We start from the raw sequence: 21,696 nt of genomic DNA, 5'->3' as shown, positions 1-21,696 counted from the left end.
CATTGCAAAATGCGTGTGAAACAGTAATGTTTTTCTTTTACTTAAACCAGTTTAACCAGAAGTTCCGTAATTTTGTTTGATTTTTCTGCTAGCCTGTTTTTTTATAATTAATTTTCTGGTGTATCGACCCACGAATTTGTAAGAGGTCAATATATTTAACATCATCTTCATTTTCCGCGATAAGTAATGTCTCGGCAGCTGCGAGGACTTCTTTATAACTTACTTTACAGATCACGATCTGAGATAATCGGCGCTCGACTATAATTGGAACTGAGTAAACGTAAGGAAAGTTTATAAAAGTGAGGTTCATTAATTTCTACCTTTACTCATTTGTGCTCCATGTAGCAGGCAGGAGAAGATAAATACATAACCTTTCTACTCTCAAAGCTAATTAGAACGCTTAGGTTGCTACTGGACAATAATATTAGAATATATTTCAAGTAAACAAGATGCAATATGAAATTAGTGGAATAACAGGATTTTATGGCTAGAGAGTTTTGGTTAACTTCGTTAGGCAGAGACGTTAATAAGCTAATATTTGACGAGCTAGTAAAATATCCCCTGGCTTTGATGGAACCAGATATTCATTTCTGTTTTCACAAGAGCCCGCCGCTCATTCATACTTAAGAGCGATGTTAAATCTGTCTACATTCGTATATACCATTTACTAGATATCAGTTTTACGTGGAGCAGCCCTGTAAGGGGTGACGTCCTTACGTGGCCCTTAGGCACAAAATTTGGTAATGAATGTTCTATTCCCCTTAATTGTTCCGTTAGCTCTCAACACGGTGAACGGTTTATTTTATAAAATTTTAAATTCAATTGATGGCTTCAACTGATGGCTGCGTAGTCTTGCATTTATTAGGCCGTATTTCTGTGGTTTATGTCCCCCCCCCCCCCGAACGTGTTTTGTGCCCGTGCAATAACGGACATCTGCGGGCAAGTTATTTAGATAGGGTTGATTTTTATTTTTAATATTATGGCATCCCGACGGAATTCCTTGCCGCTTCCAACTTTTCTTTTATAGGGAGTAGCAGTGGTTTTAGTGGTTTTAAACAGGTTGTTTTAGTGTTGATGTAAGTTACTTCCTATTGATTTCACTTCGTGTTCGGAGCAGATACGGATGTCACATGTTGAGAGGAGCCTTATAGCCTAGTGTCGCGTAAGTCCGTTTTCTTCACTTAATACACCCGCGCTCAGAAAGCAGAAGAACATTATTTGGTTCATAACGGAGAACATTTAATTTGTGGAGCGCAGGCTGCGATCTAAAACTTGTAAATTATTGAATTGTCCTTAATTGTCCGACCTAAATGGGACCGAATTACAGTCGGATAATACGGGAAAGTAATTAAAAAAGGCGAGGGGAGATATCAGCTTAATTTATAACTAAGTTTGCGATACTATTAAATTCTGAAGAAATTTCAGTACCGCCTGAAATGAAAAAATCTCACATGCAAAAATAGTATTTATATAGTATAATGTAAATTTGAAGATTCTTTTTAAGAATTTGGTGATGGGTATTTGCTTTTTATTGTCGGACAATCGAGACTTCTAACGGACATAAAACGCACGTATTCACCCTTTTAATTATTGTAGATCTCCGAAAAGTGGTATCTACCACTCAGCGTTACAACCCAGAAGACCAGCATCGGCATCTTGAAGACCTGAAATGTCTTAACAGGAGCGGACGGAAAGGGGGGGGGGGGGGTGGTTTTGGTTGTTACCGTCGGAAAAGTTATTTCCTGTTCTGAGTAAGGTCGGAAAATACATCTTAAGAGAGGCTGATAGGGGAGTTTTAGTCCAACCAGACAGGCTTCAACTCATCTCCAGACAGTAGAACGAACTTAACTCTAGTCGCTTCCTTCATTAGAGGAATCAATTTTAAACGTTTGCATAATGAAGGCGCTGTCTTTATTTCGTTAATATCCTAGCGACTCGGAAGTTCTTAAAATGCTTCTTCGCTTTCAGAAAAGTGCAGGGCGGTGTCTGGGAGTTAAAATAGCCATTAATGTCAGGAGTGACTGTGAGAAAACACGATGTCTGAATCAGCAGAACTGATACTTCAGCCAGAATTAAAATCCTTTATAATTAGCCATGATTCAAGAAACAGTGCCTTATTGTAGTGAGTGCAATAGCGGCGTATAAACACTGTTATTATTAGGATGTCGCATTTTAATAACAAAACGCTAAACTTTGACACATTTATCTTCGTGTTAATTGATTTGTATTTATGGAAGTTTGTAAAATTATGTGGTAAATGTTTTGTAACGGTATGTTAGAGGAAATTTTGAAATGTTACAAAAATTACCGCGTATATGGACGGGTTAAGAGAGGGAGAATAATGTAACAAAGTAAGTTTGAGTTTCCTATGGAATATTAACTGCCTTAAATAAGGTATACGTCTCTATCCGTGCATGTCATGAGCAGGGCACCATCATCAGTAGCTGTAATCGGAACGAAAATAAAAAGAAGTCCGAACAAAACACTGGAACTAAGGCGTGGTTGTGTTGTCTGCCAGTATCATTGTTTTTGCAGAATCGAGGAGATCCTTTTTGGGAAATTTAATGACGTTCTCTTGTTACTCTTGTAAGTGTATGGTGGAAGGGATGTATGTAAATTTTAAAAACCTAGTCAATCAGGTGTACGTTTTAGATGCAAGAGAGGATATAGAGGGATAGGTGCTGTAATATGTGGCCACGTAGCACATATAAGGTAGCCTATGATCCAGCAGGTATATACACTTTTTTCAGTTCGTTTCCCCCCATCAGACACTTTTGCCCCCCCCCCCCCTTTCTTTCTCTCTGTGTAAAAAGCCCTTTTAGTCCCTCTTTTCTTTTTCTTCTCTCTCTTTCTGACGCATAGAGACGTCTACTATGACATGTCCCATCTCGCTCTCTGGGCTAGCAATATCGATAAATTCTCATTCACTCTCGAGTTGTGTAGCTACGTACTTTGCGTTAGTCTCCGGTGTAAACATGGTGCCTGCCTGCATGGGGGGGGGGGGGGTTCCCTACTGGTCGGCTCAGCTGGCGTACGTCTGTCTTCATCGAAATTGCAGCACCACACTTTTAAAATGAAATCCACTCTCTTCGTCTAAACCAGTGGTGTCCAATACGTTATCCACACGTAAAGATCACATTCTTACTAATGTATGTATAGTTATACGTCCCCAAATGACATTCATACTCTGTACTTGTTGTCTTTTGATGGTCTTACAATTTACTAGAGGCTAGTAGACAGGTGGGGCTAGAAGTATATTTAGAAAAAACTAAGTACATGTTAGTATCTCGTCATCAGAAGACAGGCGGGCAAAATTATCTTAGGGTAGCTAATAAGTCCTTTGAAAGGGTTACAAAGTTCAAATATCTGGGAACAACAATAACAAATCAAAATGACACTCATGAGGAAGTTAGGAGGAGATTAAATTCTGGAAATGCTTGCTACTTCTCAGTTCAAACTATTTTGTCTTCCCTTCTGATTTCTAAGAACCTGAAAATTAAAGTATACAAAACAATAATCTTGCCTGTTTTGTATGGTTGCGAAACATGGTCTCTCACTCAGAGGGAGGAACACAGATTGCAGGTGTTTGAGAACAGGGTGTTGAGGAGGATATTTGGGCCTAAGAGGGAAGACGATGGGGCGTGGAGAAAACTGCATAATGACGAGCTTAAAAATCTGTACTCCTCCCCCAGTATTGTCAGGGTGATTAAGTCGAGAAGAATGAGATCGGCGGGTCATGTAGCGCGCATGGATGGGACAAGATTGTGCACCGGGTATTGGTCGGGAAGCCTGAGGGGAGACCGCTGAAGAGACCTAGACGTAGATGGGAGGTTAATGTCAGGCGGGATCTATGGGAGATAGGAGTTGAAGGAGACTGGATTTCGTTGGCCCAGGACAGGGTCCGGGGGAGGGCTTTGGTTAATTCGATGATGAACCTTCGGGTTCGGTAAGCCATCTAGTAAGTTAGTTAGTTAGAATTTTCTCACATATCTACGCCGACATTAATGTGTCCTGGAGTTTAAAACCGATCGCTCGTTAGTATTACACACCCTCGAGCAAATTTGTTAATGTTATTGGCAGCAAAGCTGTTTATGTGAAGGCGATTGTAGACTTCTGGCTTCCACCCACCACAAGTGCTAACAACATTAGTGCACTATTGCTTAGAGAACCATTGCCTTACTCATTCCGTCGAAGTTTATAATTTGTACTTGTCAAATACTGTTCGGATTATTAAATTAAGAAGGATTATATGGGCCGGGAATATAGCACGCATATAATAGAGGACTGTGGGTGAAAAATATGTTGGTTGGCTGAGGTAAACGGTACCGTGGAGCCGAAGTGACACAGATTTGGAAGATGTGTGGGCCTCAGAGTCGGTCTGGACGCTGTGACAGAGAGAAAAATACAGCTCTGCTAGGAATCGAAACACGATCATCCAGCGCGTAGCTTAATCAATATATGGCTTCTAGTAGGACATTTGATACCTAAATCGATAAATCCCGACGCCATTCAATCGCCCTGGTATGTACCTGTGGATAATTCTTCAGGACTCCCTTCCGTATTGTTCAGTTCATTATTAACGAGCAGTCGAGAAAGCGTCGTTAAATAAGTTAGGAAGAAAAGAAACTTCCAAGGGCATGGTAATTTATGTACTGTTGCAAATACATTGTTTCTTCCAATTTGTTTTCTCCTGAGGAAGATATTTTACGTGGAGGGAATACCAACCCTTATCCTGGAAGATCAAGGCTTCTCTGTGTCTTATTCCAAAATAAGTCAAGGACGAAATCTGCTAACGCTCGATTTGAGTGTACGTTTTCACGTCTTGGCCCCATGTTGGAATCCATTTATATCTTGTCGTCCCTTACCGATGTTGAGCGTCTATAAAGACGGCATTTTTGTAATCAGAAACGAATAATTCCGCACCGATTGTGGTTTGTTTTCCTAAAATGTGCAGGGCCAACAAGCAGACGGACTGTTTGGACACTACTGTGACACCTCACACCGTGAGACGCTTTCAGGTTTACAGGTATTGGTTCTGACATGTTGCAGTACCGTGTGATATTTAGGTGAATTCAAGTTATGGGATGGTACGACGGGAAAATAACACGCTACTTGCTACTCAGCTTGAGTGATCGGAAAAATGGCTTAGTGACATAGAACTGTGTATAGGGTGCTCAAATGAAAGAGGATGAAGTGTGCGGGCGCTATAGAACTCGAGAGACATGAGAATTCAGACAAAGGTTTAGTTGCAAAACATGTGGAAGACGTTTAAAGACTGTATAAATGGAGGATAATATTAAAATTAACTTTATAGGAATGAGATTGTTGATTGAATTCATATGGCCCTTGTTAAGGTCCAGTTCTTGTGAACACGATGAATCTTTGGGTCCCCGAAGCACGGGAAATTTATTTTCAAGCTGTACCTTTATTAGAATCTGAGTAATTTATTTCGTCGTGACTGTACGCGTATTCGTGCTGCATTTCATCCGCGAAAGGCTGCAGTGGGAGCTTTTTTTTCTGCTGCGCTGAGGGGGCGACGGTGGAGGGTAGAAAGTGGAATTCGATCCTCTCTGGCTGCCTTGCTTCCCCCACCCCCTTTTCATTATTCCCTCCCCTGTCTAAATTCCCACCTCCCTTGCTGCACCGTACGTCTCTGCTGAAATGAGGGGCTGCCCTGACAGGCATATCCACCTCTCGTTCAAACCATGCTCTGTGCAATCGTGTTTTTGCCATTGTTCGGAATGTCTTTCTCCTCCCACACGCCAACAATCTATACTAGTCCGAATTTTAAAGGGGTGGGGTGTTGCGTTCCATGTCATTACCGGCGTTTCCCGATAGGTGGCAGCAGCCTTCTTACTTTAATTCAATTTCCTTCTCCCATCTTTTTCGTGTTCTGTTTGCCGAGGATACGGAGAGCTTCATTTTGTTATATTAGTGTAATCAAGCTCTGGGTTAAAGCGACTGTCACCATCATTTGTAATGATTTTGGCTGTGGGGATATACGAAAGTTTCTGCTGTTGTGTTGGTGTTCAGCACAAAGTACAGCCAGTGCTGGAAGCTTGCCTGAATGCAACATATACGCGTAATTAATACAAATTGTAATCGGGAAGAAACTGGTCGCCTGGTCACTTTGGACTTTGATGTAAGTATAATATTAAAATGTTTCTTAGGATAGTTAGTCGGGTTCAGCTGACACGGTAGGGTCCGGAGATGAGCTTCTTGTGAACGTAACAATGAGTCTTTGGGTTGCATAAAAGTATTAGTTTATCTCACATTGTCTTATCTCTTGTTCTTGTCTAAAGTAATGGTAAGATAATTTTAGTGTGACTAGTTTTTCCTTAACCGCTTTCAAGAAATACATTTTTCTTTCGTGAAACGAAAAGGTTGTTGTAGCATTTTAGACATGGAAGTCATTTGCTCGACTGTGATGGCCTCAGATATGCAGTGCCAATGCAATGGAACGAAGACCTCCTTTGTATGTCGCTTGAAATGAAGGGAACGAAAAAGTTTCCGTGTGGAAGCTTGCCATGTGATACGAGGGAGGTTTTAGTATCGATCTTACATCCTGTTTCCACTTCATCCCCCTGCTCTGCCACTACAACTCTTTCCCTCACACGTGAAGCTATTACGAAAGGCGGGTAAATTACGCTACACTTGAAATTAATGGGTAATGGTCCAGTTCGGCGCTCACTGGGAAATAGCGAACGGCTGCTGGCCGGGGTAGTTTGGGGGTATGGTTTGTAGAGTCCGGCAAATCCTCCCCCCGCCCCACCTCGTGTTGCACCACTGGTCTCGACAACAGACTCTTCTAGCCACCTACCCCCTAGAGATTTAACCCTCATCTCCGTATTCATGCCAGAGATGAGGTTTTATCCCTTGGTCTGTACGGTTAGGTTAGTTTTTTTTTAGGTTTCATTGTCGCTATTGTGAGAGGCGTTGGACTGTCGTTGTACTGACACTTCAGTATGGCAATCCGTATTGAGTGTATTCATGATAGCGCCTCTCGGACCGTCTGCCAGTTGGCGCTAGAATATGCGTCTTAATTATCCTTCGCTGCAGACAACGCAAAGGACCCGTTTTTGGTGTGGATGCAACAGTTTGTCCGTGTTCTTATTAGAAGATGACCGTCTTCTGAAATGTTGTAGTCTGATATAAGTTTACCGATGTTTCAGAAATGCTTACTGCCTTCATCATCGGGGTGACGTCGCCCCGGTAACATTTCATAATTATACAAGACAACTGACAAAGATATTGTTTTATGTATGTGTGTGTGTTTTGCTGTAAGGTGTTCTGGAAGTGGGCGGGGCAGTAAGTGTTTTAGTCGAATAAAAATGGCAGTTATTTCCAGAATTTATTCATACTGAGTGTCGGTTTTGATTGAATGTTTTCTGATGGTAATTGCACGCGCATGTATCTGTAATTCTGTAATAGAGCATCTGTAGACGAAGACGCCTGGAGGGGTATGTACTATGCTGTAACAAAGAATTTAGTCGTTTTAACTGCAGCATCTAACCCCAACTGCTTAACAATAATTGTGTCGTAAAACGTTTTATTATCCCTTGACTAATTTGTTTTACCCAGTGTCGAGATGTAAACTTCCATCTCTCCGTATTTCCAAATTTAACCGTTCATACGGACTTATAGAAGATTCTGTCAAAAAAAATTCCGTTCCAATTAGTGGAATAAACTGAATACTCGGGTGAATATCAGGGTTTTGATAGTTTGATAACGTCGTCACTCTGCCACCTTTATCTCTGCCGCCCCTGCAACTCTGGTCGTTCCCAAAGCTCGGTTTTAAAGCTTTAAATTTAAACCCAAAATGGGTTCTAAATCCCTCGATGGCTGGACTAGCAATGACCGCGTACAGAGCCCGGTTGAAATATAACCCGAGGTGGTCCGAGCACAGTACGACTGAATACTGCACAATGAGAACCACCGGGGTATTAAAGCTGGGGGGGGGGGCGTGGGGGGTTCAAAATAACGTGAAAGATGTGATCCTATGCCCGACTACATAAAGCTGAAGCTTAGTTGCAGTCCTACCTCCCGAGCTCTCGTTATGCGAATAAGTGTGATGGAACTAGGTAACCTGCCTGCCTTCTTGCTGGACTTGCACTGACCCTCAGACCAAAACCAATGCACAGTTTGATCGATGTCATAGTGCGTTTCTGGAAGTATTAAACTATACTTTGTGTTATAATATTGTGTTTATTGTTTCATGGCGACACGGGTGATAGGTTTGTTCGTTTCTCTTCCAAAGACGGCCTTCTACTTTAATGGCATTGTAAAGAAGGTTGCCTTATACGTTGTCCTCCTCAAATATATTTTGATATACCTAGCGTTTCGTGGGATACCTCCGTTCCGGTCTTCGGGTTGCTTATTTTACATCTACATATTATGATTCGGAATTAATTCCGGAACTCAGTCTTTCAAGTATTTGGTAGAGCCCCGTTGATTGGAGTCTGTTTTATCACCACACATCTGTCTACACAGACCAAGAGATAATGCATGCATACATACTTACACTAGCAGGATTTGAACCCGTGATCCCAGAGTTCGAGTTGAAGGCAGAACGCGCTTTGTCCCGCCCACTGACTGAGATACACTAGGCATTTCTGCAGTTTATTTACTGCTGGCAGTTGTCTGTATCGAACCCGGGACTGTCACACGCTATCTCAGTAATGGCTCGACCAATAAAATGTCTGACTTCGGCTTAGATGATCGGGGTTTGAATCGTGGGAAAGGATTTAAGATTTTTCACTTAACCACAAATCCGAAATATCTGTTGTGCCCACCCAAACTTCTTTAAGTAAATAGTGGAAGATCTTTCTCCAGGGATAAAGTGATAATGATAATTCACATTCTCTGTAAGCCTCACGGGCGTCATTCATATGTACAGTGGAAACTTTATTTTTAAACACTGCTGTAGGGAAGAGTGTTGCTGTACATACTGTACGGGCAAGTCCCTAAGCTGCAGCCTGTATCAATACATAAAACAGTATTTCGGCTTCCCTGCAGTACTATAAAGGAGAATAAAGTATACCAACCTATTGATTGAGCGGGGAATGTGGGGTGGATTATAGAGAGAAAAAATGTAGTAAAGAGGAAATCTAAAAAGGGTTCCTTTATGCAAAACCGCAATTTGGGGAGGGGGTGGTTTGAAGAGAGTTCGAGGATTGGCCAAAGCTTTCAGGTGATTACAACAAAAAGACAACATAAAAGCCAGGGGTCAGCTTTTTGATTCTTTGTTTTTGTAGTCCTGGTCATTAGAATCTGTTGTTGGCTTTCGAGTTCCTCTGGCTTGTTGTTTTCACAAAAGCAGCCGCTAGGGGCCGGATGACTTCTAATGAAGCTAAGCTAAGGGTAATAATTGGGGTTGTCACTCATCGCTTAGGGAAATTATTTATAGCATGACCTGAACTGGCTCGTTGCCTGTTATAATGCTATCCCCCCTCCCTCCCTCTCCCTCACTCTCTCTGCTGTTGCTCCATATAATATTTTTTCTCACGTGTAATTTGACATTTAAAACTTTTATGTGTTTGTGACACAGTAGAAGTCCTCTCAGACATCGTAAGGCAAAAGGTTTCTGCTGTGCTTTGCGCTGTGAAGTCGTGTAGGAGTGCTGGTAAACTTCAAGCCTCCGAAACACCACCACCAGATGTAAATGAGCAGACACCGTCAGACTCTGACCGTCTCAGCTCTGGAGAAAGTCCTCGCTGTCAGGAATAAGACATTGGTTGTGATCCACTTGTGGTTTGGACGCGGTATATAAGCGAAGTGTTTCTGTCCCTGGGGATCTGACGCATTTGTGATTTATTCAATCAACAACAAGGCTTGTAGTAGCTCAGAATATACAGCGATTGAGGAAACCCACGAATAACATTATTCTGGATAGCTGTATCTGCGCCGAGATTTGAAACAGTGACCTCAATATGAAGCAGGAGTGCTAACCAATCAACGACTATTCCGGTGCCGGGAGTCGAACCCTATTTTTCCAGCCGGTACCTAATCATTTGGCTTAAGTTGTTCCGGCTCACAGATGTCAGTGTCCATTTATTCCATTATATTGCATTTCTAGTAACAAGGTATGTAGAGATGTGTCCTTCTATTCATATATATATTTAGAAACGAAGAGGATGAAAGAATCGCCGCCCGTGTGAGAGTGATCAGATATTTCGCATCACACGCATGTCATAGGAGTTGCCGATCGGTCTAGTCGAACCTTGTCTTTAATCGCCTGGTTAATTTTCAAACAGAATGAAAGGGATGGCATGATCGAAGTAGATCGCTGCCTGAAAAATTATGTTTCTTATTTTGCAGTACATTGCATGCCTGAAAAGTTGCCTACCATCCTTGGTGGATTTATGAAACTACGCCTGTTTTTCGCTGAACTACATGTGTCGACTAGAAACTAGTCATCTTCAGGTTTATTGGTTGTATGGAAGTCAATTTTTTTAATTAGGGTTTCGGAAAAAAATATCAAAAGTATGTTAATGTAACAAAATTAACATCGAAGAAATACGGCATGCTCTCTCCCCCCTTAAGTTTTCGACAACATATTTGCTCATTTTCCTTTATAAAACTGAACCTATGTGGACAAAGGACAAATCTATTAAAATTAAAAAATGGTAGTCCTGGAAATAGTAATGTATTGCACTCGTTAACCAGTTGTATAAGCCTGTCGACCACGTTTGAACATAAATGGAATATATTAACACTAGCGTGACCTAATCCCAACTTTGATTCTTATGTTTATTCTACGAATAAAAGGACGAAGGTCTTGTGTATCCGTTGTTATAAAAATGTTAAATAGTTTTACAAAGTGTAGGCCTCATTCAGCCTCTCACCCTTCTGTCTCCTGTTCTTCCCAGTTCACAGGTGTAGTTGTACAGTAACTGTGGTTGTGTTCTCCTGATTACCGTTGTGGGCTCAGGCAAACCCCCCCCCCTCCCCCACGCATTGAAACGACCGTGTGTGTGGTGGGGGCAGCAGTGTCAGTTGCGCGGGTTATCTGTATGGTACATGGAGACGCCTGTAACAGGGTGTTACGAGGTACGCAAAGTCGCTTTATGGCACCTCCAAATTGTTTTATCTTTTCTCTATGTCATCTACTCTTCTTCATGCTTTCTGTGAAACAGCACGAGCGTGGTGAGAACACGAGCAGATAAACTTCACTAACTAGCAGCTCGCGTGACATATGGTCAGGTTTTTCTGTCATCATATACCTCACGATTAGGCTGTAATTAAGTTAAATTCGAACAAGCTCAGATGATATTGATATTTTTAAAGGGTTTTCTTAATTCTATAAGCAAATCAGGTGCTATAATAATGAACAGGATAGTATATTTCTTTCTTATCAGTCGCCCCTTTTTTACGTACGTTTGCAAGTAGAGTTGCAAAAATGAATCTTCGTGAACTTTAATGTACGTGTTCTGTTGGAGACAGCCGTGTATTTGAAGGGCATATGCGCGCCTGGAGAGACGTAGGAAAACCGCGGGAAACCTCAGTAAGGGTTGTCGCTTAATTTTCCTGAGATTCGAACCGGGTGAGTCTGTGAAGGTTAGGATGTCGAGCGTTTGTTGATTATACTAAGGCCCTCCTAACCAAATTGCAACCCTATCGCGGTGCACCATGTTTTCAAATTTTGTATGTTGTGCTTTGACGATGGTAATAGCTTTCCATAAGTATTTATGCTATTCATAAGGCAGTGTTTATGAATGGAAATCCAGAGGCAATCTCAGCGCACACGCCAGAAGTGATTCGTTATGCATTTATTTCCTGTCTTCTTATCTCTTTTGACTTCTGTTGCTTTAATTTTTGTTTCTTACTTGTTTTAGTACTTTATTTTTCTTTTAATAGGCCTATAAGCTATATTCGTGTCTTTAAACGCCCCTTCTTTAATCACATATTTCTGTAGTATAATAATTTACCACAAACACCTTTGTGCGTTCGGCCAGCTGGATGAGCCATTCATCCCGCGAAACGATGGTGATGCTGTGTTATGCTGTGGAGCGAAATTGGGAGCGGAAACGTTGGATATCGACTAGCGACCTAATAGCCGTTATTTTTGCTCTGGAATGGTGATTTATCTACGTTCATGTGCTGAAATATTGATGAATTACTTTTTACCTCCCACATATAAATTACTTCAGTCTGTTTCTACACTTTTGGTGATATCCCGTGACATCTGCTGGTATTTCTGCATATAAGTTTCTCTCATATTTCATCTTTACTTCACGGTTAATTGGTAAGAACCGTTGTTAAAGAAATACGAAAACAATTGTAAATTTGCCAGTTCTCTCAGCTTATCATTTTAAACCCCCCACCTCTTCATACCCACTAACTACAAAATCCCCCCCCCCCCCCCCCGTTCTCTTTCATCCCTTCCAATCCACTCTTTGCGCTCGGTCAGCGCAGTTCGAATTAGGATTATAGGCCGAGTGTTGGTCGAGGGGTAGGGGTTGAGGGTGGAGTACCCCAGGGTACGGATGTAGCGCTTAGCGCAGCCATTTATTGGTAATCGTTATTGGTTTTGTGGCGTTGTGAGCAGGAGTTCAATAGTTAACGTGCTTCCAATACTTTGCTGCAGATATGATCGGAGCGTCTATTCTGTAATGGGCCATGATGATCCGTACTTATCGATAGTCGTAACCTATCTCCTATTTGGTCCCATAATGCATTATCCAAGTGTGAACGCTACCTTGTGAGTTATAGAAATTTGTGACTTTAGTGGAATTTGATCTGATGCTAATTAATTTAGGTTCGTGGTAAGCCGACCGAGTTAACATGAACAGCAGACTCAGTCAGTTTGAAAGTTTAACCTCAACAATTGTCCAACTTGGCTGTGTTACATTGGCAGGCATGAGCCGTGAGTTTCTGGAAGAAATGGATGTTAACTCAGACGTAGACGTGTGATATTAAAGCATCATTAAACCGAGCGTCTTGGCCTACTTGTTAGTACCCCCGTTTTGTATTCGGAAGATCTGGGGTTATCTCGGTCCAGAGACCGGGTATCGCTATTCTGACTGACGGTTTTCATGGTTTTCCTCAGTTTATGGTGGGGTAGTACCTTAAATTAGACAATAAGAACGCCCACATACTTTCCAGTATATTATTTATTAATTGTTCCATCTTACGATGCTTTATTGTCAGCTCCTGTCAGTGTCTTATACTCAGTAACACTGCACTCCGATACTGTACACAGTAATCAGAACATGTTAGGGAAATCGCGAAAAACTTTTCCAGCAACATTTCTGAACATTTTCATTTTATTTTTGAATACATGTACATGTGTTTTAACATTGAAATGCAGTTATAGTTATGTATGTAGTTTATTTTTGCAAAAATAAGACAAAAAGAAATGGACACAAGTTCTTGAATAACTTATTTGAATCACTGGAGTTGGCTATAGTGTCACAGAACCGCGCCATTAGACCCTATATGGAACCGTTTGTATCCATACCCCGCTTCTGTAAGATCGATATTAATGTTATCCCCGCCATCTGCGCCTTGATCCCTCAAGTTGTCTCTTCCCTTGAGGTTTTCTGACTAAGAAGGCCGAATGGAAAATTTAATGTGGTATAAGACATCTTTGAAGCCAGAATGACGGCTTTAGGTGTTCGCGGTATCGGGACGTCACACATAGCTCCCTCGTGGCGTCATTGCTGAGCAAGACGCCGCCATTTTAATCAAACAAATGGCAATCGCTCGGAGTACCGCTGCCATGGTCACGGGCCTGCGGGGTTGGGGGAGCTGACTGGTGTATACCTTGTTTCCTCTGGCAGCAGGCCGCATACCGTTGTCCCCTAAATCATGTCTCGTTTAATTACTAGACGTGTTGACATTTTGCAGGGAAGATCGCTATTTATCGAGCTGATGTGAACGTGGTAATGAATCTATAGATACGTAAAAGGCGAAGATTTCTTGGCTCAAAAAGGGCTGTGCTGTGTGTAGTACGTTGTCTAATAGGCTAATAATGCAAGGACGAGTCATGTGTGGATCGTTTGTTTATTGCATGCAGATGGTTTGTTGTTGTTATTATTGTTATTGTTTAGTGCCCATGTACTCCAAGTCGTCCTGGTGAATTTTCATGACATGAAGGTTTGGTGTTGAGTCTTGTACAAAGATGACATTTCTAATAATTCCACTGAATAATAATGACATCATAAGCTACTCCCTTCATCTTCTTAAGTTTTTCATCTTCTCTTGCCTACGTACTTTATTATTATCTTTCTTGGTCTTTTATTTTTCCGTACTCTGACTTTTTGACTTCTATAATTTCCTCTATTTTCTGCCTGCGTGTTGGGGAAGGGGCTAGAAAGGATGAAAAATCCAAGTTCATCGTCCCGAAAAATTGCAACTTAAATCACATTTCATATAATAGTATGAACGGAAAGACAAGCAGACCTTATAGTGGTTGGTGTCCCTCCGTCCTCTGTTCTTCACATTCAAAGATTTGATGCAAGGGCAACGAAGATTCATATAAAAATTCCACGATGCAGGAGTTGTCTACCCAGGAACGCTCAGAGATGGAATATTTCATTCTCCGTTAATAAACCCATGGGAGACTTCTGACTCACTCCATCTTTCCTTTCATTCATCCGCCCCTTTCAATTATCTGCCATCGCAAGATCGCGCCGTGCAGGCTCGGTTGAAAATCGCACGTTATTTTCTTTTCGGAAAGAAGAAACTCTTCTTTTGGACCATGTTACATGCTGGAAAACTTTTTGCTGTTTTTCTGGTATGTGTAAAATTGTCTCACACATCTGACGAGCCCTGTCACGAATTGCGGGAGGTGTTTGTGGGGAAAATTGGACGAAGGGTCCACTGTGGCCCTTTGCTTAAAAAAGGAGCTTAAATCAGATTAATCAGTTTTGTTTAAAAGACACGATTCGTTCATCGGAAACTGACACATGATATAAAACATGGCATTAAAGTCGTGTGAGATGCGTTATAACTATTTTAAATAATTTTCGTTGTAGTTTAACTTAGGCGCAGATGGGAAGATAACACGAGATTGAATCTTAGGGAGACAGGGTTAACGGTTGTGGATTCTGGTCATCTGGCTGACGATAATAACCAGTAATGAACTTTAATGTTTGATAAAAGGTGGAAAAATTTCTTGACTTTCTGAGCGTATTAGCTGTTAGCTTCTTAATGGATCTACCCCATGTAACTAGTTAATTTAGATTTATAGTTTGTTTGTTCAATGTGGGAACATAATTTACAGAAAAGTGTTTCATACATATTCACACATGTTGCATGCACAATTACATACTAAGCCTGTGTATTGACATGTTATTTTATGTACAATTGTTGCGTAAGGTGAACTGTTTTTATTAGAATGATAAAGCGTTTGTAAATTATTGGTTAAAACTAACATCACACTGATTACGGTGAAAAAGAAGTTCTTATACTTTTTTTGTACTCATCCTTAAGTTATCACGAATACATTGCAAGAGAATATATAGAAGCATGACATTCCTAGTTTTGTGTAGAATTTACAAACGATACGTAAGGTCTTAAGCACGTTCGTCAACACGTGGTTTTATTGAAACAACACAATCGTACACTCGCTCAGATATCACGAAAAATGATATTGCGAGCCAGATTTATGGTTATAAACAATTACTACTACTACTACTACTATGGCGTAACAGCCCAAAATCGAGCCCTAGCCTCCTCTATAAACAATTAGGTAATTAAATTTAATTCATTTCTGTGTGAGATATAACATTTTTCAGTATCCTCTGTGACAAGCGTGATCAGCCGATATGTTAACAGAACTTGGGTCCAATAGATGTTTCGCTTTGTAAGCAATTTTCTGGACTCAGAGTATATGGGCTAAGTTTAGTTCGTTGTTTTGCTTTGTTTACTCGGTGTAAACTAGCTAATTGCTCTCACTGGTAGTGTTCTAAGGATCCATACGCTTTTCACATTATTCAAATTATTAATTAGCTCTCGTGGGATGCAGTGGGGGAACTGCGTCGTGTAACATCGTCTTTTTAAAGTCCCGCCATGGGAAGAAAAAGTGTTATAGAGAAGTAAAGTGCTTCTAATGGCGCTTTAAATAATCTTCCTACAATATCTCATCATTTAAAAGACTCCGCAACCTTCCAGCTAAACCTCCTCACCCCCCACCACCACTTCCTCAGGATAATGTACGCTTTCTGTGTACTTTTTTTAAACACCCTCTCACCATTTCCATACTTTCTTCTCCCTTTCGTAACATAGAAGCCGCTTAATTCTGAAATGAATCATTGCAAAACTGATAAAATTAGATTAATAGCTGATTTATGGAGAAGTACTGAGCTTTTATGTATACAGAAAAAACGAGAATCCTCCAGGCTTATCCATTATCCTTGTGCATCTTCGCCTTCTCCTTCCGTCTTCCGTCCTTCCTGCTTCTTCATCATTCTTAACAAACAAGTAGGATATGTCAGTTGAGCCTTCTTGTTCGCATTGATGTGGACGCAAAACGTATTCAGGTTCTCAGACACCGTTTTAAAATGTTCTTGTCTTTTCTCTTGATAGTCTCTTTATTATTTATAAATGCTTATTATTCCTACTTTTTCTCTCATGTCCTTACTGTGTTATGACCTGCATCGATGTGGCTATTATTACGTAGAAGTTTAGTAAAGTTTCGTTTTGGTGTCTCCGTAGATCTTTGTGTTTACAGCTTTTCAGAACTGTTGAAATGTTTTGTTGTATATAAACGCCATTGTCCGTCTAACGGTCTGTACTGCAGTCTGAATGATCAAGATTCCCCGCTTGTTCGACTGTGTTGTCGTGTGAAACGTTTAACAAATTCATGTCTCTACAATAATATCAGGATCAGTGCGAAGAAATTAGTTTTGTGGTTATGCAATGCACCACAACAAATTTAAATTCGAGCATAGTGCTGTGGAAATATCTATTTGAAATATGCAAATAACAATATTATTCAGTTTATTGATAAGTATGTTTATGAGCTACATGTTTCGACCCAATTTGCCATCATCAGGTTCTTTACACAACGAATATTTAAGAGGTTTACAAGGGGTGTGCACGTGCACCCACGTTTTGATACAGAAATTGCGGGCGTTGTGAGCTGTGATGGTCACCCCTGAATAAAAGGACTGTGACGTTGACTCGAAATTTGTCATGAACACAAAATGACTGCAAACGCAAGTTTCAAACAGAAGGGTGGAGCGGTTCTAGCCGAATGGCGTGTGAATAATACCCACACGAGGCCAGCCAGCAGTCCGCTGAAAACAAAAAGGTGGCTTCACAGAATTGGATGGTTTTGACTGACTTCGTCTGTGTCGGTTCCACTTCGTGTAAGATCTCCAATCTACAGAATTTTGAATATAAATATTTCGTCGGAGAATTATATTGAAACTGATCTTAAAGCCATGCGTTGTTGTCATGTAAACAGGACTGGCATAGATGTTTAACGGTGTACTTAATCGCCATATCTGAAGAAGTTTTATGGTAGTTATTTGACTTTGTTTGGGTTAGAAGCGATTTAACTATCACTCGTTTAAAACTTAGTGTTCCTTACTTGTATTTGTGCGATGCAGCTGCTGTTTGAAAGAGGCCTCGGTTTTTGGAGTGGGGGAGTTGGAGAGGCTTTTGAGTGTTTGTGGTATCTTTAAGAGGTCTATATAGACACTAAATAGTCCTTACTTAAACTTGGCTTGCTTCTCCTTGAATAATAATTATGTTTTCCTAATTGCGGCGAAGTTGTTAAGTGCAAAACACCTTCTCGCTCTGCCTCATCCTGCAGCAGCCAAGGAGTTCTGCAGCTTTAGCCCGCTTCATTTGGCACATGAATTATTCAAAGGTGTTCGCGTGTTCTTGTGCTTGTGTGTGACGTACGACTATGCAGATGAGACCCTGATGCCGCCCGCCCTCTTCCACTGCAGAATCACTGTCGTATCAACTCAACTCTGGGATCAGATCTCGAAACAAAGTTAGTAAGCGCGGGTGTATATATTGTCTCGGCGCCAGACTGCAGGACAAGTTTACTGTAAACAATCTTTCGAAAATGAGACAAAATTAAAATATTTGGGAACTACAGAGAAAAATTTGCATTTACGAGAAATTATTAGTTGATTAAATTTGGGATCGCTTGCCGTCCTACAATTCAGAACATGTTTCCCCTTTTGATACCTAAAAACGTAAAGTTTAAAAGGTACAGAACATTCTTTTTATCTGTTATATATTGACTATGTTTGAGAACAGGGTTTTAAGGAGAAATGTTGGACCTAAGAGGCATGCAGTTACAGGAATTAGAGATAGTTATACAGTGAGGAGCTTCGTAATTTTGACTTTTTACCAAATATTGTTAGGAGGAGGTAGATGGGACCATCATCTCAATTTCGTGTTTGACGATGTTGAGACATGTAAGTGGTTAGTTAATCCATCTCATCACATGGTCTCTTGAACATTTTTATAGTAAATTTGCAGTTCCGATGAAAATAATCAGTAGGCCGATTTAGAAGCCCTACTGTAAACCTGGTACTCTCCAGAGTACGACAGCCTGGAAAATACCTCGATTTATTCCTCCCCCCTTTTAATGTGGATGTAGCTTAGATTTGTATATTGGCCATTTGCATTAACGTATTTATTCATTGATAGTCGGGCCTACAAGCATGACCAATGACCTATTGGCGCACTTGTTGAAAAGTTTGGTGACCTCAGGGTCTTGTGTTAGAGCAATGAGCTGGCTGTTCCCAGGTCTCGGGTTCAAGACCAATCAGATTCAGTGCGGATATTATGCACACCTTTCCGTTCCTTCACTGACACAGTCGAGACAGTGCGTGTTAATATTCCAAAGGGTCATGATATTTGAACAGGTGATGATGTTAACGATTCATTATAAATTCTGCAGTGAGCTAAAGAGACTTGAGAATAAGACGAGATATGCAAGAATATAGCGAGGTTTGTTTAAAGATTCTGACAGTATTCACCAGACTGTTCAACTGCATCCGAGCGAGAAGCGAACAATTTAATATTGCAGATGCTGTTCAAGTGGAACATCGGGGATCGGCCACCCATCCCTTGTTTGTTCGTCGTATTGGCACTGGGACAGCGGGACAATGTCTGGTCTATGTTTAGAAACTGTCTGCGATGCAGAGGGCATTGCCCCCACTGCGTGGAGAATCGAAGTCTGCATCTGCAGAATCCGACGGATGAATTTTACCAACATTGCGGATTTTATTTATTGATTTGTGGGTAATAAGGTAACGCAAGTTTGACAACCTGTGGAGACAGAAACAAAACGGAATAAATAATCAAAATGAAACAGATACAAACGAAGATGGTTGTCTTCTGGTTTGTTGCGCCGTGCAGTCTGGTAGAAGTTTGCCGAAGTTTCAGAGGTCGTTCCTGCTTCTGCCATCAGGGCCATCGCAAGAAGACAGGCATCTTCAAACTCAGCGCCGTGAAAACCTCAAATCCTACAGATACAAAGGAGTGAATAAAAATAGGTGATTGAAGAAGCAGTGAAGGATAGAAAAATGTGGGAGGAGAAGAAATTAGAGAAAATTACAATTAAGTGCGCCTACGTAGAAATATAAATAGTACGTGTGATCGTTAAGGACAGGAAATTGGACCCCTGCATCCCATTTATTGTCTGCTTTCCTACTGATGCGATTTGAGCGCCACTGGCAACTGCACGCAACTACAAACTACGTGAGTCATATTTACTGAGTTTTCTTATATGACCGAACTACTGTGTGCATTTCGTATTTCGTTCATAAGTTAGTGCGCGTAATGTAATTGTTGTAATATTGCGCAATTTTGAAGTTTCGGTTTAGCGGTGTGTACCTTACTTTGTTCTGTTTGATTGTAGTGCACTAACCTGGTGATCTTTACATTCCATCCGACGATAAGTGGTGTTTTGCGTATTTGTTACTTCAGTTTTTTTTAACCTAACTTAGCAACTACAGAGATTATGCGCCGAAGAATGTTGGTTGACAGAGAAGAACAAACAAAACTTCAGGATGCCAATCGAATCGTTGTCGTTTTACGTAAAACTTCTGTACGATTAATATAAATGATGTACGAATCAGTTGACAGTAGTTCCCAGTGTGTACAGTCCATTGTTTCTTTGCTGTGGAATCTGTTTTTGCCATATGTTTCTGAGTTCCAGCGTTTTCTTACTGTGTTTTTTATGTCTGTGTCATGTGTTCTAAGGACGTGTAGTTTATTTTGTTTTGAAATAATCTTCCTTTGTTATACGATTCTGATCATGCGTATTTTATAGTCTGGCTGCTCCGGAATCGTTGATGTCTCTTTCACAACAAAGCATTTAAAAATTGTTTCCATGCAATTTACGATCGGTTGCAATAGAGATCGCATTAGCAATTTCAGACGTTCCCTCGTAGCAGCCGGATCGTTACCGCGGATGAGATGGGTTGTGAAGCGACGTCATGCAAATTGAAGTCCCCCCACGAGCAGTCAGAATGTCATTTTGCAGCATCTCATATACCCAGATGTTTGCCATCTCGTGAGGAAACTTTCTGTTACATCTCTCAGTGTTTTGTTAGACGGTTTTCATAACACCGCGTATTATCTTAGCAGTACCTGTATCTCCATCTATATTTATACAATAAATTCTTTATGCAATGCACCAGTTATGATTAACTTTTATACTGAGAATTGTTACTAACATGCAATCAGTAAAGCGAATTTTAATCCGAATTATACTATAAAAGGAGATATTTATGAGCGGAACATCAGATTATTGTTAATTTGTGTTGGACCGAGTGCCTTACAGAGCTCTTGCTTACTTATTATTTAACTTTCTGACAGCATAACCAGAAGGTGCAACGCCTCAGAAAATGAAAGACGCCACTGAACACGATCCTCAGCGACTGCCTTCCACTTACTATCCACAAAATCGAAGACTTATTTAATTTTGACTTTTCATTTACTCGGTCTCAAAAGTTGCCGCTGTCCAAGAGACTTTCTAACAAATATTCTTTGCATATATTTTTCTTCCCATCTGAGCTGTATGCTTAGCTAGTCGTACGAACCTGTATTTTATTGGTCTAACAGTAGAAACAAATAGTCACGAAGTACCTCGTTAAATAGCATCCTCGTACACTTTATTTTGGATTCAAGAATTTTCCTGAAAAGTTTCAAAGAACTTGAAGTGCATGTCGGCTTATTGTTTCCCCCAGATTAATAGATCGCGTTTTAACAGCTGGCAAAATTGTTGCATTATATGATGTCTTGGCTTGTTTGTATGGTATTTTAAATAACTGTGTTTCTTTCTGTGTTGCAGGTATGGACTGCTTAGGTGGTCTAAGTGTGGGTGAACCACGCTTCTGTATCCAGAATTCAATTTGTAAGTAAACCAAGATCGTAAGTGGTCTTCTGAGATGTTGTGTAGTCTTCTAGATTAGATACTGGCCAGAAGACTGTAATCGTTACACTCGTCGCCTTGAGAACCTGAAATCTCACTCAGAGTTTCTGTTTCTGAATGATTTGATTGTCTTGATCCTCACGTTCATACAACCGACTGTGATTTTCTTGTTATTTATAAATGTATTTATTTACGTATTTTCTTGAGCAGTTCACTTGCAGCATTAGTATCGCCAAACTCCTGAAAATATGTCTTAAACTTCACGTATTCAGTTGAAATTATGTCTAAACGGTTAAAGTCGAATGAACAGAATCTGGATAAATAATTGGTTCTAATTCCTGCAG

General features: G+C 40.7%; 1 protein-coding gene across 12 annotated transcripts in view; it reads left to right on the top strand.

The window, feature by feature from the left end:
* The window catches only part of exd (PBX homeobox extradenticle), a 378,101-nt gene that overhangs the window by 244,968 nt on the left and 111,437 nt on the right, over nt 1-21,696 (top strand). For 8 of the 12 annotated variants that reach the window (XR_015535862.1, XM_087351479.1, XM_087351471.1 and 5 more), the window contains one exon: nt 21,272-21,334. The exons of the other annotated variants lie outside the window; for them this stretch is intronic. Coding sequence is in view for 7 of the 8 variants with exons in the window: in XM_087351479.1 (XP_087207605.1) it covers nt 21,272-21,334 (63 nt within the window). In the remaining variant the exon portion in view is untranslated. The remainder of the gene's footprint in view (nt 1-21,271; nt 21,335-21,696) is intronic. 12 annotated transcript variants of the gene reach the window in all.

This window comes from Zootermopsis nevadensis, unplaced genomic scaffold, assembly GCF_977971745.1.
Source record: "Zootermopsis nevadensis isolate Lab colony 2312 unplaced genomic scaffold, Znev_1.0 Znev_ptg000002l, whole genome shotgun sequence".
In the NCBI taxonomy this organism is placed as follows: Eukaryota; Metazoa; Arthropoda; class Insecta; order Blattodea; family Termopsidae; genus Zootermopsis; species Zootermopsis nevadensis.
The sequence above is the reverse complement of the archived record's forward strand: the minus strand, read 5'-3'. Positions and strand labels throughout refer to the sequence as shown.